Raw genomic sequence first — 17,940 nt, 5'->3', positions numbered from 1 at the left:
ATGACACTCTCGCCAGATTACAGCCACCAGAAACGGTTCTACTACAACCAGACCCTGGTCACGTGGTCAGAGGCGGAGGCAGAGTGCCAGGCCATGAATGGAACTCTGGCCACAATAGACGATGCTGGCACTATGAGGGAACTCAACCTGAACATGTAAGTAGTGTTACTTCCCTTGTTCCAGTCACATTTGTACTAGATCTAAACAGCGTTATCTCCCTTGTACAGCAACCTGACATTTGTACTAGATCTAAACAACGTTACCTCCCTTGTTTCAGTCAGATAACATTTGTACTAGATCTAAACAGCGTTATCTAACTTGTTTCACTCAACTCACATTTGTACTAGAGCTAAACAGCGTTATCGCCCTTGGGTGTGAGCAGACTAGAACTTATTTGAGTTCTCATGGACAAAATCAAGTTCCACGCCTTACAGTGGTCCTCATGTTGTAGTGGTCAGTCCCCCCCCCCCATCCCCACACACACACACCTTAATATTTTTTTGTTAGCGCCCGAGCTTTTTAAAACACATTTATATTAAATTAACATAGCAACATAACTCGTAATCTATTTTTATTACCCACCTGTAGACCCTAGGGTAATCCCCTCTCTTAATACATATCCATAACTCTATCCTTATCCATATCCCTAGGGTAATTCCCTCCTTTAATACATATCCCTAGCTATCTTATTATCCTTATACATATCCATAATCTCAGCCATAACCATAACCAAAACCGTAACCTATATTAATCGTTCTTTTATTACAGCTCGCGTGTTCGCGTGAGCTAGTCATGGTTTTTTTTATACAAAGCCGGCAGTGTTTCTTTCAGACATCTCTTCTTCACCTTCCCCCCCCCCCCTTCTCCCAAAGCATGTCAACTCTCTCGAAATATGAAATTTATACTTCATATAGAATATATATATATATATATATATATATATATATATATATATATATATATATATATATATATATATATATAAAGCGACCTGCCCCCCCCCCCCTAGAAAAATATCTGAAAGAAACCCTGTCCACTGATGCGTCTAAACACCCAGCTATCCCACAATGATGATAAGAACACCTTTGAATTAACATGGTGGTCAATTATTGGATATTTCTATTCAGAGTTTATTACAACAATTTGAGCATTATTATAACATTGTAATAACTTTTAACGGAAAAATGAAACCATAACTATTGGCTATCGATTAATTTATGACGATCTTTCAAGTGAATATTTTTTACCTTTTCTTTACTCTGTATAACAATCTATAATTGTCGACAGACCGTATCGAAATTGTTTAATTGCGGTCATTGTTTTTGGAGTTTAGGTTAGGGCTAGTGATAGGATCATAATTGGGGTTTTAATGTCTGCTGTCTTATGTCTGTTGTCTTATGTCTGTTGTCTTATGTCTGTTGTCTTATGTCTGCTGTCTTATGTCTGCTGTCTTATGTCTGCTGTCTTATGTCTGTTGTCTTATGTCTGTTGTCTTATGTCTGTTGTCTTATGTCTGTTGTCTTATGTCTGTTGTCTTATGTCTTTTGTCTTATCAAACCTTGATGTCTGTATTATGTCTGTTATCTTATGTCTGTTGTCTTATGTATGTTGTCTTATCAAACCTTGATGTCTGTTGTCTTATCAAAGATTGATGTCTGTTGTCTTATCAAACCTTGATGTCTGTTGTCTTATCAAAGATTGATGTCTGTTGTCTTATCAAACCTTGTTGTCTGTTGTCTTATAAAAAATTGAGGTCTGTTGTCTTATGTTTGTCTGTTGTCACATGTATGTTGTCTTATGTCTGTTGTCTTATCAAACATGGATGTATGTTGTCTTATGTCTGTTGTCTTATGTCTGTTGTCTTATCAACCCATGATGTCTGTTTTCTTATGTCTGTTGTCTTGTGTCTGTTGTCTTACCAAACCCTGATGTCTGTTGTCTTATATTTGTCTGTTGTCTTATGTCTGTTGTCTTATGTCTGTTGTCTTATCAACCCATGATGTCTGTTTTCTTATGTCTGTTGTCTTGTGTCTGTTGTCTTACCAAACCCTGATGTCTGTTGTCTTATATTTGTCTGTTGTCTTATGTCTGTTGTCTTATGTCTGTTGTCTTATGTCTGCTGTCTTATGTCTGCTGTCTTATGTCTGTTGTCTTATGTCTGTTGTCTTATGTCTGTTGTCTTATGTCTGTTGTCTTATGTCTGTTGTCTATGTCTGTTGTCTTATGTCTTTTGTCTTATCAAACCTTGATGTCTGTATTATGTCTGTTATCTTATGTCTGTTGTCTTATGTATGTTGTCTTATCAAACCTTGATGTCTGTTGTCTTATCAAAGATTGATGTCTGTTGTCTTATCAAACCTTGATGTCTGTTGTCTTATCAAAGATTGATGTCTGTTGTCTTATCAAACCTTGTTGTCTGTTGTCTTATAAAAAATTGAGGTCTGTTGTCTTATGTTTGTCTGTTGTCACATGTATGTTGTCTTATGTCTGTTGTCTTATCAAACATGGATGTATGTTGTCTTATGTCTGTTGTCTTATGTCTGTTGTCTTATCAACCCATGATGTCTGTTTTCTTATGTCTGTTGTCTTGTGTCTGTTGTCTTACCAAACCCTGATGTCTGTTGTCTTATATTTGTCTGTTGTCTTATGTCTGTTGTCTTATGTCTGTTGTCTTATCAAACCTTAATGTCTGTTGTCTTATGTCTGTTGTCTTACCAAACCCTGATGTCTGTTGTCTTATGTCTGTTGTCTTACCAAACCCTGATGTCTGTTGTCTTATATTTGTCTGTTGTCACATGTCTGATGTCTTTTGTCTGTTGTCTTATGTCTGTTGTCTTATATTTGTCTGTTGTCTGACCACAGACAAGCCCAGGTCTGGGTGGGTCTCACGTTTAACCGTAACGTCGAGGTGTCCCCGCTGACGTGGGTGGACGGGAGTCACGTGACCTACGACAACTGGCTCGACACCCGATGGTCGCCTGACGTCGTGTGTACAGCGGTCGAGACGATGGTCCCCTTCTTCTGGTCCATGCTCGACTGTTCAGCGACTAATCCGTTTTTATGCCAGGTAGAAACAGGTGAGTAGATACTTAGAAACAAGTGAGTAGATAGGTAGAGACAGGTGAGTAGATACTTAGGTAGAAACAGGTAAGGAGATACTTAGGTAGAAACAGGTGAGTAGATACTTAGGTAGAAACAGCTGAGTAGATACTTAGAAACAGTTGAGTAGATGCTTAGGTAGAAACAGGTGAGTAGATAAGTAGAAACAGGTGAGTAGATAGGTAGAAACAGGTGAGTAGATGCTTAGGTAGAAACAGGTGAGTAGATAGGTAGAAACAGGTGAGCAGATACTTAGGTAGAAACATATGAGTAGATACTTAGGTAGAAACAGGTGAGGAGATACTTAGGTAGAAACAGGTGAGTAGATACTTAGGTAGAAACAGGTGAGTAGATACTTAGGTAGAAACAGGTGAGGAGATACTTAGGTAGAAATAGGTGAGTAGATACTTAGGTAGAAACAGGTGAGTAGATACTTAGAAACAGGTGAGTAGATATTAAAAACAGGGAGTAGATACTTAGAAACAGGTGAGCAGATACTTAGGTAGAAACAGGTGAGTAGATACTTAGGTAGATACAGGTGAGTAGATACTTAGGTAGAAACAGGTGAGTAGATACTTAGAAACAGGTGAGTAGATGCTTAGGTAGAAACAGGTGAGTAGATAAGTAGAAACAGGTGAGCAGATACTTAGGTAGAAACAGGTGAGTAGATGCTTAGGTAGAAACAGGTGAGTAGATACTTAGGTAGAAACAGATGAGTAGATACTTAGGTAGAAACAGGCGAGTAGATGCTTAGGTAGAAACAGGTGAGTAGATACTTAGGTAGAAACAAGTGAGTAGATACTAAGAAACAGGTGAGTAGATACTAAGAAACAGGTGAGTAGATAGGTAGAAACAGGTGAGCAGATACTTAGGTAGAAACAGGTGAGTAGATACTTAGGTAGAAACAGATGAGTAGATACTTAGGTAGAAACAGGCGAGTAGATGCTTAGGTAGAAACAGGTGAGTAGATACTTAGGTAGAAACAAGTGAGTAGATACTAAGAAACAGGTGAGTAGATACTAAGAAACAGGTGAGCAGATGCTTAGGTAGAAACAGGTGAGTAGATACTTAGGTAGAAACAGGTGAGTAGATACTAAGATGGGTATTAACAGGTGAGCAGATACGCAGGTAGAAACAGGTGATAAGAGGCAAGACGTTTATGTAACAGAATGGCAGTGTTCTGTTGCTTGAATTCAAACCACTTTCAGACCACTCCACATTTTTTGTACTGCTAGAACTGGTAGTCACCAGACCAAAGGAGTCGTTTGATCCTGTTCAAGGTTTAACATATCGTTTTTATCATTAATTCGCCTTTGTTTAAATATGCAAGAGACTTTACTCGCATTGTTTTATATGACCATGTTGATGCATCATTCATGTATCAAAAAAAAAAAACGTCACAAAAGTTCAAGATCAGTTTCCAATATCAGCCATTATTCCCAACTATCATCGCTCACCAGTGCATGGAGACACGAGTTTGATAGAACCACTCTCTCGTGATGAAGTTTAAAAGAGCTAGCGACACTTTCTAAAACCATTCATCCACACAAGATTCGTTTTTTTAGTGTCCATTTAAGATACTTTCCTCCATTAGATGTAATGGTTGAGTTCACTTAACGCTATTTCTGATCATTCGAATTAGACAATACGCTTTTCAAAGAATTAAAACTAGGCCTACAACTCGTTAGAATCAATGAAATTTTTTTTTAGATTTACTTAGCCTTGCCAGAGGCCTAGCTAAGGGGTAAAACAAAAAAGTAAAAAGCTCATTCTGGGCTGAATTACTAAATTATACACAGTTAAATGTGAGAAAATAGACCGGTATTTAGCTTTACAGTTTGATTTAACAACTGCTTTCTAATGCTATTATGTGACACAGACATAAAACCCTTAAGTGGTAAAAATAAAGAGTTCGCCACGGGCGCCGTAATGGGCCGCATACGCCGCTGAACCTTGCTATCTTTATATGTAGGCTATATATATATATATATGTATAGCCCAGGGGCGTAGCGAGGGGGGGGGGGAGCGGGGGGTGCGGACCGCACCGGGTGACACCATTTAGGGGGGTGACACCAAGGCAAAAAATAGCAAAATTTATAGAGAAAAACTTGAGGGGGGGGGGGGTGCAAATCGAAAGTTTGAGGGGGGGGGGGGTGCAAATCGACAACTTGAAAGTTTGTCCCCGGGAAGGGTCGCTACGCCTCTGGGGGGTAACACCATTAAGTGCCGCACCGGGTGACACCCGACCTACGCCACTGGTATAGCCTATATATATAGCCTATATATAGCTTATATATATGGCCTATATATATATATAAGCTATATATATATATATATATATATATATATATATATATATATATATATATATATATATATATATATTATTCCGCCATTGATAATGATAAGTATCTGTAAGGATTGCGCCGAAGTTAAGGCTAACCACCCGTTGTTTCAGACGAACCGTGCCGATTTGACGTCATCGTAGGCAGCAGTCTGACGTCAATGAACAGCTTCTCACTGACTGAGATCGAGCTGGAGGAGTGCCAGAGGTACTGTCTGCAGAACTATCGTCTGGTCTGCCGCTCGTTCGGCTACAACGTCAAGAGGCGCTACTGTCAGTTCTCGGAGTCTAACAGGTGGGCACGCAACACATGTGGGAGTGTGTGTGTGTATGAGTACTTTTGTGTGCGTGTTTGTGTGTGTGTTTATGTGTGTGTTTGTGTGTGCTTTTGTGTGTATATGTGCGTGTGCGGGAGTGTTTGTGTGCATGATGCATTAGTGAGTGTATGTGTGCGCGTATGTGTGTGAGTGTTTATATTTGTGTGCATGCTTGTATGTATGTTTGTGTTTGTATATGTGCGCGCGTGTGTGAGTGTTTGTGTGCGTGTATGCATTAGTGTGTGTATGTGTGTGTGCGCGTGTGTGTGAGTGTTTGTATTTGTGTGTGTGCCTGCGTGTGTATATGTTTGTGTTTGTATATGTGCGTGTGTGTATGTGCGCGCGTGTGTGAGTGTTTGGTTTCGTGTGTGAGTGTGCGCGTGTGTATGTCTCTGTGTATGCGTAGAGTTTGTGTGTGTGAGTGTGTGTGTATGTGTGCGCGCACGAGTATGTGTTGTTAAGTTCCAACTCAACCTGAAAGTTTGGGTCAAGTACACACGACAGGCATAATATCCCTTCACATGCCGAGGTCACGGAAACAGGTGAGCTCTACTTCCTCTGCCCCCATGGACCGCCATGTTCGAAACGGAACTCGACCTACACACAACAGTCGGTTGAGTTGAGTACCACTTTTAACATCCGCCAGTGACTCTGTGTCTAACGCGACACTTTATTTAGATCTAAACCTGAACCACTTCCACTCAAATGATGGCGCTAAACATGTCATGTGTTTCTTTCAGGCGTTTTGCTCGGGGGTGGGAGCACTTGAAATTTTTTATTAAATTTAATATTTTTTATACTATTTAATATTTTTTCTATTTAGTCGGGCGGTGGAGATGGGGGGGGGGGGGGGGTCTGTACTCGATCATATGCCTCCCCCCGTCCAGATGCCTGAATGAAACTCTGAATTAGCCGCTACGAGAATACAGCGTAGGAGAAGGGGAAGGTGTTCAACATGCATAGACTGATCTATAAATAACCATTCAATGACAACCTTTGAACTTTACGCTTAAAGAAAATCAATAATCAAATAATCTTACATGTTACGTCTTACACCTTAAGCCACTCAGACATTACCCATGTATCAATTGTTTGAATTGCTTTGAACAAACACAGATCGGCACCTTGTCAGGATTTATTTTCTTTGTCAACACACGTGGCATTTAACCGGAAGTACCCGCCACACTTCTGTTACACGTCTGCCAAATCCATTGAAAAATGGCGGAAACCATTGTTTAGATCCATGGTGGTAAATTCAAAATGGGGGTCTGGTGGAATTTTACATCTAGACTATTCTAGACACATACGGATAGTGTCTTGTAGAATTAGTTAGATAACCAGATACCTAAGAATGGTGTCTGATAGAATTAGATAACCAGATAAGAATGGTGTCGGGTAGAACTAGATAACCAGATAAGAATGGTGTCGAGTAGAATTAGTTAGATAACCAGATAAGAATGGTGTCTGGTAGAATTAGATAACCAGATAAGAATGGTGTCGGGTAGAATTAGTTAGATAACCAGATAAGAATGGTGTCTGGTAGAATTAGATAACCAGATAAGAATGGTGTCGGGTAGAATTAGATAACCAGATATCTAAGAATGGTGTCTGGTAGAATTAGATAACCAGATATCTAAGAATGGTGTCTGATAGAATTAGATAACCAGATATCTAAGAATGGTGTCTGGTAGAATTAGATAACCAGATATCTAAGAATGGTGTCTGGTAGAATTAGATAACCAGATATCTAAGAATGGTGTCTGGTAGAATTAGCTAGATAACCAGATATCTAATAATGGTGTCTGGTAGAATTAGATAACCAGATATCTAAGAATGGTGTCTGATAGAATTAGATAACCAGATATCTAAGAATGGTGTCTGGTAGAATTAGATAACCAGATAAGAATGGTGTCTGGTAGAATTAGATAACCAGATAAGAATGGTGTCTGGTAGAATTAGATAACCAAATAAGAATGGTGTCTGATAGAATTAGATAACCAGATATCTAAGAATGGTGTCTGGTAGAATTAGATAACCAGATAAGAATGGTGTCTGGTAGAATTAGATAACCAGATAAGAATGGTGTCTGGTAGAATTAGATAACCAGATACCTAAGAATGGTGTCTGGTAGAATTAGATAACCAGATAAGAATGGTGTCTGGTAGAATTAGATAACCAGATAAGAATGGTGTCTGGTAGAATTAGATAACCAGATACCTAAGAATGGTGTCTGGTAGAATTAGATAACCAGATAAGAATGGTGTCTGGTAGAATTAGATAACCAGATAAGAATGGTGTCTGGTAGAATTAGATAACCAGATACCTAAGAATGGTGTCTGGTAGAATTAGATAACCAGATACCTAAGAATGGTGTCTGGTAGAATTAGATAACCAGATAAGAATGGTGTCTGGTAGAATTAGATAACCAGATAAGAATGGTGTCTGGTAGAATTAGATAGCCAGATAAGAATGGTGTCTGGTAGAATTAGATAGCCAGATAAGAATGGTGTCTGGTAGAATTAGATAACCAGATAAGAATGGTGTCTGATAGAATTTGATAACCAGATATCTAAGAATGGTGTCTGGTAGAATTAGATAACCAGATACCTAAGAATGGTGTCTGGTAGAATTAGATAACCAGATAAGAATGGTGTCTGGTAGAATTAGATAGCCAGATAAGAATGGTGTCTGGTAGAATTAGATAACCAGATATCTAAGAATGGTGTCTGGTAGAATTAGATAGCCAGATAAGAATGGTGTCTGGTAGAATTAGATAGCCAGATAAGAACGGTGTCTGGTAGAATTAGATAACCAGATAAGAATGGTGTCTGGTAGAATTAGATAACCAGATAAGAATGGTGTCGGGTAGAATTAGATAACCAGATACCCAAGGATGGTATCTTGTGACAGATTGCAAAGAAATGCAGCATAAACCGCCGACCTTTGCTGAACATTGCGACTTCTGCTAGGCAGACAATGTCGTCCTTTTGGCTCTGTGTGCCGTTGTCGCTTGTTATCCCACTGATGCTATTTTTTTTCTCGTTACTTCCCTTGTTTCTCCACTCGTTACTACCCTTGTTTCTCCACTCGTTACTTCCCTTGTTTCTCCACTCGTTACTTCCCTTGTTTCTCCACTCGTTACTTCCCTTGTTTCACCACTCGTTACTTCCCTTCCAATAGTGACAAACAACTATATATAATCTCCAACTAACTGGCTGGGCGACCACCCATCTAAAAATATAAATTGATCCAATTATTTTTAGCTGTCATAATTGATCGATTACTAATAACACCTGATCTAATAATTATTTCCTGTAGTTACAGTCGTTGAGTGAAGCTTGTAACAGAATAGAACCAAATTTCAAACAATTCTTTGATGCGACATTTATTTTTATTATTATAGTTTGTGTAAGACTCGCATCTTTCTTTAATCAAAGACCTTAACCCAAGGGTTCATTTAATGATCAGAAAAAATAATGTTGTCATCCACATTGGTTAAACATAATGTTAAACATAATGTTGTCATCCACATTGGTTAAACATAATGTTAAACATAATGTTGTCATCCACATTGGTTAAACATAATGTTAAACATAATGTTGTCATCCACATTGGTTAAACATAATGTTAAACATAATGTTGTCATCCACATTGGTTAAACATAATGTTAAACATAATGTTGTCATCCACATTGGTTAAACATTATGTTGTCATCCACATTGGTTAAACATAATGTTAAACATAATGTTGTCATCACATTGGTTAAACATAATGTTAAACATAATGTTGTCATCCACATTGGTTAAACATAATGTTAAACATAATGTTGTCATCCACATTGGTTAAACATAATGTTAAACATAATGTTGTCATCCACATTGGTTAAACATAATGTTAAACATAATGTTGTCATCCACATTGGTTAAACATAATGTTAAACATAATGTTGTCATCCACATTGGTTAAACATAATGTTAAACATAATGTTGTCATCCACATTGGTTAAACATAATGTTAAACATAATGTTGTCATCCACATTGGTTAAACATTATGTTGTCATCCACATTGGTTAAACATAATGTTAAACATAATGTTGTCATCACATTGGTTAAACATAATGTTAAACATAATGTTGTCATCCACATTGGTTAAACATTATGTTGTCATCCACATTGGTTAAACATAATGTTAAACATAATGTTGTCATTCACATTAATTAACCATAATGTTGTCATCCACATTGGTTAAACATTATGTTGTCATCCACATTGGTTAAACATAATGTTAAACATAATGTTGTCATTCACATTAATTAACCATAATGTTGTCATCTACATTGGTTGAACATAATGTTGTCATCTACATTGGATAAACATAATGTTGTCATCCACATTGGTTAAACATAATTATAATGTTGTCATCCACATTGGTTTGACATAATGTTAAACATAATTTTTGTCATCCACATTGGTTAAACATAATGTTGTCCTCCACATTGGTTAAAAATAATGTTGTCATCCTATTGGTTAACCATAATGTTGTCATCCACAGGTGGATCAATCCAGCCCTGTTCACCACATACGACCCAGAGTGGGACTACTACGGCAAAGTTTGTTTTAAAGGTGGTTTCATTATCCCTAGGTTTTAGTCTAATTAGAATCGATTCTAATTCATGTTGCGGTTGTAGCCTACCCGCTGTGGTAAGGCGCTGTGGAGCATGGCGATCTCAACAATTTTTGCTGCAGTGCTACATGTAAAGGTGGGGGATGGGGTGGGGGTGGGGTTCTCTTAAATCCAGGCACATGCTGTGCGATGACGACAAATTATACTTGTCTACTTGTCGTATTAAAATAAACAAGGAATTTTAAAAAAGTTTTTTTTAAAGTTAAAACTTGAAAATAACAAGTTTCTTACTTAAAAATGAACACACGTTTTATTCATTTTAATAATTAAACCTTAAAGCAATATCCTGATTAAAAATAATTGATTCCCTCCCTTCCCTGCTATTTATTCCAAGGTTCTCTAAGCTCCCAGTACGATACTACAACGCCAAATGGTAAGGTTTTATTTTGACAGCAACTTTACTCTTTGGTCAATACATTTACAACACAATTTTGTCATGCACTGTATTGTAAACTACGTGTATAGAAGTCAACGCTATGCGATATAATTTACCAATATATTTTTGAAATGCATATAGATAACATGATGACAGATGGACTGGAAGAAACCACAAACGGAGCTTTACCAACCACGGATACGCCCACGCAAACAACAGACACGCCCATTCAAACCACAGACACGCCCACACAAACCACAGACACGCCCACACAAACCACGGACACGCCCACACAAACCACACACACTTCCACACAAACCACGGACACGCCCACACAAACCACGGACACGCCCACAACAAACACGGAAAAGCCCACCCAATGGACGAACACGCCCACACAAACAACGGCTACAGCCATACAAACCACAGATAGATCAGAAAAAGGTAAGCGAGTAGATACATGTAAACACTGGGTTGTTTGCGTTCTTGTAAAATGTGTTCTACAACATGAATGCCATGCTATCTAACATTATTCGCTTCTTTAAAAAATTATTAAAAACTCTAAGCAAAAATAATTGTATTTTACATTTTATTTTATTTTCTAAAATGCCTCCTTAACATCGTGGGGATTTACATTTACAGCTAAAGATCCAGAAAAAAAATCTTTTTTTTCTTTAATTTATGGATTTTTTTCTTTATGTAGAGATTTTTGTTCAACATCTCTCATACCGTTTTTTTTTTGTCGATTAAATTCTTTCTTTTTCAATATTGTCAATCGTTAAGATACTTTGATCTGTGTTTACAAAAGAACCCAAAACATTATATGACGGGATGACCGTTAGATCACTAATAATATCGGACAAATTGAACACACACACACACAGACACACACACACACACACACAAATACTGCCAATATGTCTCCAAGATGGTTGCCATCGCGCGATAAATGCTCTATTAATAAAATGCTTTAAAATGTTTTGAACACCATCGTGTTGACCGTGTAAGGTTCCTGTAACTTTGTATTTATCATGTCTACAGAGCGTCAGACAACGGAGCTAAACCACAACACATCCACCTCAGGTAAAACAAGCTGGCGCTGTCCCGGATTTGTACCCATATCCTCTAGCTAATCCAATCAGTGAACCCAGAACACAAACAAAATCTTTACAGTACACAAACAAAATCTTTACACATAAGAAAACAATATCTGACGGGTTTATTACCCCACTCATAATTGGATAACAAAAAAAAAAACATAATTTTAAAACTTGCTTGCACATTGGCAAAAAGGAAAAAAAAACCTGAAACAATTTCAGAATTTTGATATTTTAAGGATTAATGTTATAAAAGTTTCTAATGCAGAGAACGTGAAAATATTTTTAAGGCCCCTTTTCTATTTATTTTAACAACAAACAGAAAAAGTTTTTAAAAAAATAAATTCTCTCTAACAACACCGCTCACAATTTTTTAAAATATTAAAGGGCCTCTTGAGATTTTTCCCGCTAGGGTGCCATTAACTCATGCGTCACAACAGTGTCATTATCTGGGGCCCCGGCCCACTATGCGTCACTCACGTTTAATCCGCCCTTGATAATCCCATCAACTTTACACAAAATGTAGCCTAAAACGCCCACCTTAATCTCAGTCGTCACTATCACTCTATAAATAGCCTTCTAAAATGGCTACTCGTCTTAGATGTCCGGGACGTTGATTCTGGCTACAAAGTCATCGGCGAGTACCTGTGTCGCCCTCTGGTTTCTATGGAAACCCTTCAAAACCAAACAAAGGAAGTACAAGAACAAGTTCAAGAACTTGGGGTAAACAATCATTGTGGTCTGCGTTTATGTGGTTAGTGAAAATGTTTTGTGGTTTTGTGGTAGCCCATCATCCACACTATAAATTCATCATCGGCAATAATCTCACACACCACACTAAGCCCACCCACCACACCAAACCCACCCACCACACTAAGCCCACCCACCACACTAAGCCCATCCACCACACCAAACCCACCCACCACACCAAGCCCACCCACCACACTAAGCCCACCCACCACACTAAGCCCACCCACCACACTAAGCCCACCCACCACACCAAGCCCACCCACCACACCAAGCCCACCCACCACACTAAGCCCTCCCACCACACCAAACCCACCCACCATACTAAACCCACCCACCACACCAAACCCACCCACCACACTAAGCCCACCCACCCACCACACTAAGCCCACCCACCCACCACACCAAACCCACCCACCCACCACACCAAACCCACCCACCACACTAAGCCCACCCACCACACCAAACCCACCCACCACACTAAGCCCACCCACCCACCACACTAAGCCCACCCACCCACCACACTAAGCCCACCCACCCACCACACTAAGCCCACCCACCCACCACACCAAACCCACCCACCCACCACACCAAACCCACCCACCACACCAAACCCACCCTCCACACCAAACCCACCCACCACACCAAACCCACCCTCCACACCAAACCCACCCACCACACCAAACCCACCCACCACACTAAACCCACCCACCAAACCCACCCACCCACCACACTAAACCCACCCACCACACCAAACCCACCCACCACACTAAACCCACCCACCAAACCCACCCACCCACCACACTAAACCCACCCACCACACTAAACCCACCCACCAAACCCACCCACCCACCACACCAAACCCACCCACCACACCAAACCCACCCACCAAACCCACCCACCACATCAAACCCACCCACCACACTAAACCCACCCACCAAACCCACCCACCCACCACACCAAACCCACCCACCACACCAAACCCACCCACCAAACCCACCCACCACATCAAACCCACCCACCACACTAAACCCACCCACCAAACCCACCCACCCACCACACTAAACCCACCCACCAAACCCACCCACCCACCACACCAAACCCACCCACCACACCAAACCCACCCACCACACTAAACCCACCCACCACATCAAACCCACCCACCACACTAAACCCACCCACCACACTAAACCCACCCACCACACTAAACCCACCCACCCACCAAACCCACCCACCACACTAAACCCACCCACCACACTAAACCCACCCACCACACTAAACCCACCCACCACACTAAACCCACCCACCACACCAAACCCACCCACCACACTAAACCCACCCACCACACCAAACCCACCCACCACACTAAACCCACCCACCACACTAAACCCACCCACCACACTAAACCCACCCACCCACCAAACCCACCCACCCACCACACCAAACCCACCCACCAAACCCACCCACCACATCAAACCCACCCACCACACTAAACCCACCCACCAAACCCACCCACCCACCACACCAAACCCACCCACCACACCAAACCCACCCACCAAACCCACCCACCACATCAAACCCACCCACCACACCAAACCCACCCACCACACTAAGCCCACCCACCACACTAAACCCACCCACCACACTAAGCCCAAACCTACCCACCACACTAAGCCCATCCACCTCAGCAAACCCACCCACCACACTAAGCCCATCCACCACACCAAACCCCCCCACCACACCAAACCCACCCACCACACCAAACCCACCCACCACACCAAACCCACCCACCACACTAAGCCCACCCACCACACCAAACCCACCAACCACACTAAACCCACCCACCACACCAAACCCCCCCACCACACCAAACCCCCCCCCCACCACAGCAAACCCACCCACCACACTAAACCCACCCACCACACTAAACCCACCCACCCACCAAACCCACCCACCCACCACACCAAACCCACCCACCACACTAAACCCACCCACCACACCAAACCCACCCACCACACCAAACCCACCCACCACACCAAACCCACCCACCACACCAAACCCACCCACCACACTAAACCCACCCACCCACCAAACCCACCCACCACACTAAACCCACCCACCACACCAAACCCACCCACCACACTAAGCCCATCCACCACAGCAAACCCACCCACCACACCAAACCCACCCACCACACCAAACCCACCCACCACACCAAACCCACCCACCACACCAAACCCACCCACCACACCAAACCCACCCACCACACTAAACCCACCCACCACACTAAGCCCAAACCTACCCACCACACTAAGCCCATCCACCACACCAAACCCACCCACCACACCAAACCCACCCACCACACTAAACCCACCCACCACACTAAACCCACCCACCACACCAAACCCCCCCACCACACCAAACCCCCCCCCCACCACACCAAACCCACCCACCACACCAAACCCACCAACCACACTAAACCCACCTACCAACATTATGTCTGTGTACACCTCGCCCAGGACATGGGGACCAAAGCCAAGGAAAAGTCCCGAGAGGCCACAAAGATCAGCATCCCAGACGACAGACCCTCGTCCATCTACATCGGCGGCATCACCCTCATCATCCTTACATCTATCATCGCTGCCGTCATCATACTGGACATCGTCACGTTCCTTCGATACTGCAAGGGCTGCCAGAAGCCAAAGGCGCACAAATACAAGCAACACATAAAGCCGAACATCGTGTTTGGTGAGTACATCTCACTACACACACAGAAAACACTCAAGAAATAGTTTTTTTTTCGCATTTTCAAAATTTGATATTGTGTGTGGACTAACAATAATAACATTAAAATTAATGGTATTTCACCATATAAAATTCTGAAAATGTGAAAAACAAATGTATTTCTATGGTGCTTTCTGTTACAAAAAAAAAAACAACAAAAAAAAACAACAACAAAAAACAACTAGCCAGCTGATTCTATTAGAACTAGTATAAGAAGGATCAATGATTATATGAACAATACAGGATATATGTTAGTTTTTGAACATTGAGCCCTCACAATTTTTTTCAAGATGGCCGGCGTTGTCATGGAGAGTCCTTAAGCAGGCTACCCTAAGCGTTTTTTTATGTCCCACTGACATATCTAGGCATATTTTCATTGATGGGCTCTAGAACAGGGGTCGGCAACCTTTTAAAGCGGAAGAGCCAAAAGTTACAATTTTCAAAATTTCCCTGGTTTTAAAGAGCCACTAACATATTTTTTATTTCAAATATTTTTTTTTTATTTAGATTATTAGTATTTGTTCAAGGAGCTGGTGAGCCGCATCTTGATATCAAAAGAGCCGCATGCGGCTCGCGAGCCGCAGGTTGCCGACCCCTGCTCTTGAATAATCTTAAGTCGTAAAATCAAGCGGGTGATAAAATAGTGGCGGGCATTATAAGACGCTAGCGTAACAAATACTCAGAACTACCACTGTAACTAATTACCCCCCCCCCCACTACCCCACCCCGTTGCAGGGTCTCGCCCCAAGTCGTTGGCTGAAAGACTCCAGCTCGAGCAGACGACCCAACCGTCATCAGCGGAGGACCACGCCCACCAAACGTCTGACACAGTGGCCTCCTCAGATGCCGGTGACGTCATTTCCTACATCAGCGTCGACCTCCTGGACGACGCTCTCAGCTTGAAACCACAAAACCCAGCAGACGACACAACAGAGGAGACCAGAGCAGACGAGACCAGAGCAGACGAGAACCCAGACCCGTTCTGCTCCACGCTGCAGCAGTCGCCCTACAACCGGAGTTTCTCGTCAGAGAGAAACGTTCAGGACGACCAACGGGGGACGCGGACATTTTTCCGTAACCACACCCTACCCCGCCTGCTGAAGCGGCAGTCTTTTTTTCATGTGGTGGAGAACGTTCACCAGATGACCCCACAGGTCACGACCTCTGGTTCACAACAGGACGTGCATGACGCAATAGACTTTGCTTGCGACTTTGATCAAGGTTGACACTGCCTGGTTTTCTAAATTTTTTGTACACGATCTTTTCAGCTGTTCCGACGTCTTTCTGCTTTTAAAATTGCATTTGTTTTTCCATTTTTGTATATTGAAATCATGCCCATTCTTGTTGAGGCCCCATATGTAATCAGGCCTAGGTTTGTTTAGGCCTCTTATGTAATCAAGCATAGGTTTGTTGAGGCCCCATATGTAATCAGGCAGTTTGTTGAGGCCCCATATGTAATTAGGCCTAGGTTTGTTGAGGCCCCATATGTAATCAGACCCAGGTTGGTTGGGGCCCCATAAGTAATCAGGCCTAGGTTTGTTGAGGCCCCATATGTAATCAGACCCAGGTTTGTTGAGGCCCCATATGTAATCAGACCCAGGTTTGTTGGGGCCCCATAAGTGATCAGGCCTAGGTTTGTTGAGGCCCCATATGTAATCAGACCCAGGTTTGTTGAGGCCCCATATGTAATCAGACCCAGGTTTGTTGAAGCCCCATATGTAATCAGGCCCAGGTTTGTTGAGGCCCCATATGTAATTAGGCCTAGGTTTGTTGAGGCCCCATATGTAATCAGGCCTAGGTTTGTTGAGGCCCCATATGTAATCAGACCCAGGTTTGTTGAGGCCCCATATGTAATCAGACCCAGGTTTGTTGAGGCCCCATATGTAATCAGGCCTAGGTTTGTTGAGGCCCCATATGTAATCAGGTGTAGGTTTGTTGAGGCCCCATATGTAATCAGGTGTGGGTTTTTTGAGGCCCCATATGTAATCAGGCCTAGGTTTGTTGAGACCCCATATGTAATCAGGTGTGGGTTTGTTGAGGCCCCATATGTAATCAGGCCTAGGTTTGTTGAGGCCCCATATGTAATCAGGTGTAGGTTTGTTGAGGCCCCATATGTAATCAGGTGTAGGTTTGTTGAGGCCCCATATGTAATCAGGCCTAGGTTTGTTGAGGCCCCATATGTAATCAGGTGTAGGTTTGTTGAGGCCCCATATTTAATCAGACCCAGGTTTGTTGAGGCCCCCATATGTAATCAGACCCAGGTTTGTTGAGGCCCCCCATATGTAATCAGGCTGAACTTGGCAACAAATCCAGATTATCCTAAGCTTATGAACCACTTAAATTTGGGGTGTTTCTGCAAGAGAAATTAATGTTTTTATTGTACTTTGTCTATTCTAATTGTTTTGAGACTGTTCCATCTGGACTCTGAAGGGTAGAAGGCTTTTAGAAGAGTCCACTATTGAGCGAAACAGAGGTGAAAGCTTTTGGAACAT

General features: G+C 42.0%; 1 protein-coding gene across 1 annotated transcript; it reads left to right on the top strand.

The window, feature by feature from the left end:
* On the top strand, positions 1-16,936 carry LOC131954466 (uncharacterized). The gene is made up of 10 exons (XM_059318175.1): positions 1-155; positions 2,863-3,077; positions 5,558-5,738; positions 10,313-10,383; positions 10,779-10,817; positions 10,962-11,264; positions 11,862-11,903; positions 12,519-12,640; positions 15,184-15,412; positions 16,184-16,936. The coding sequence occupies exons 1-10, from the start codon at positions 1-3 to the stop codon at positions 16,672-16,674; spliced, it is 1,848 nt and encodes a 615-aa protein (XP_059174158.1). The 3' UTR covers positions 16,675-16,936.
* Positions 16,937-17,940: the final 1,004 nt, after the last annotated feature.

This window comes from Physella acuta, unplaced genomic scaffold, assembly GCF_028476545.2.
Source record: "Physella acuta isolate Inbredline_101_S28 unplaced genomic scaffold, ASM2847654v3 ptg000078l, whole genome shotgun sequence".
Lineage (NCBI taxonomy): Eukaryota > Metazoa > Mollusca > Gastropoda > Physidae > Physella > Physella acuta.
Note: the sequence above shows the minus strand (reverse complement) of the source record. Positions and strands in the feature narration are given on the sequence as shown.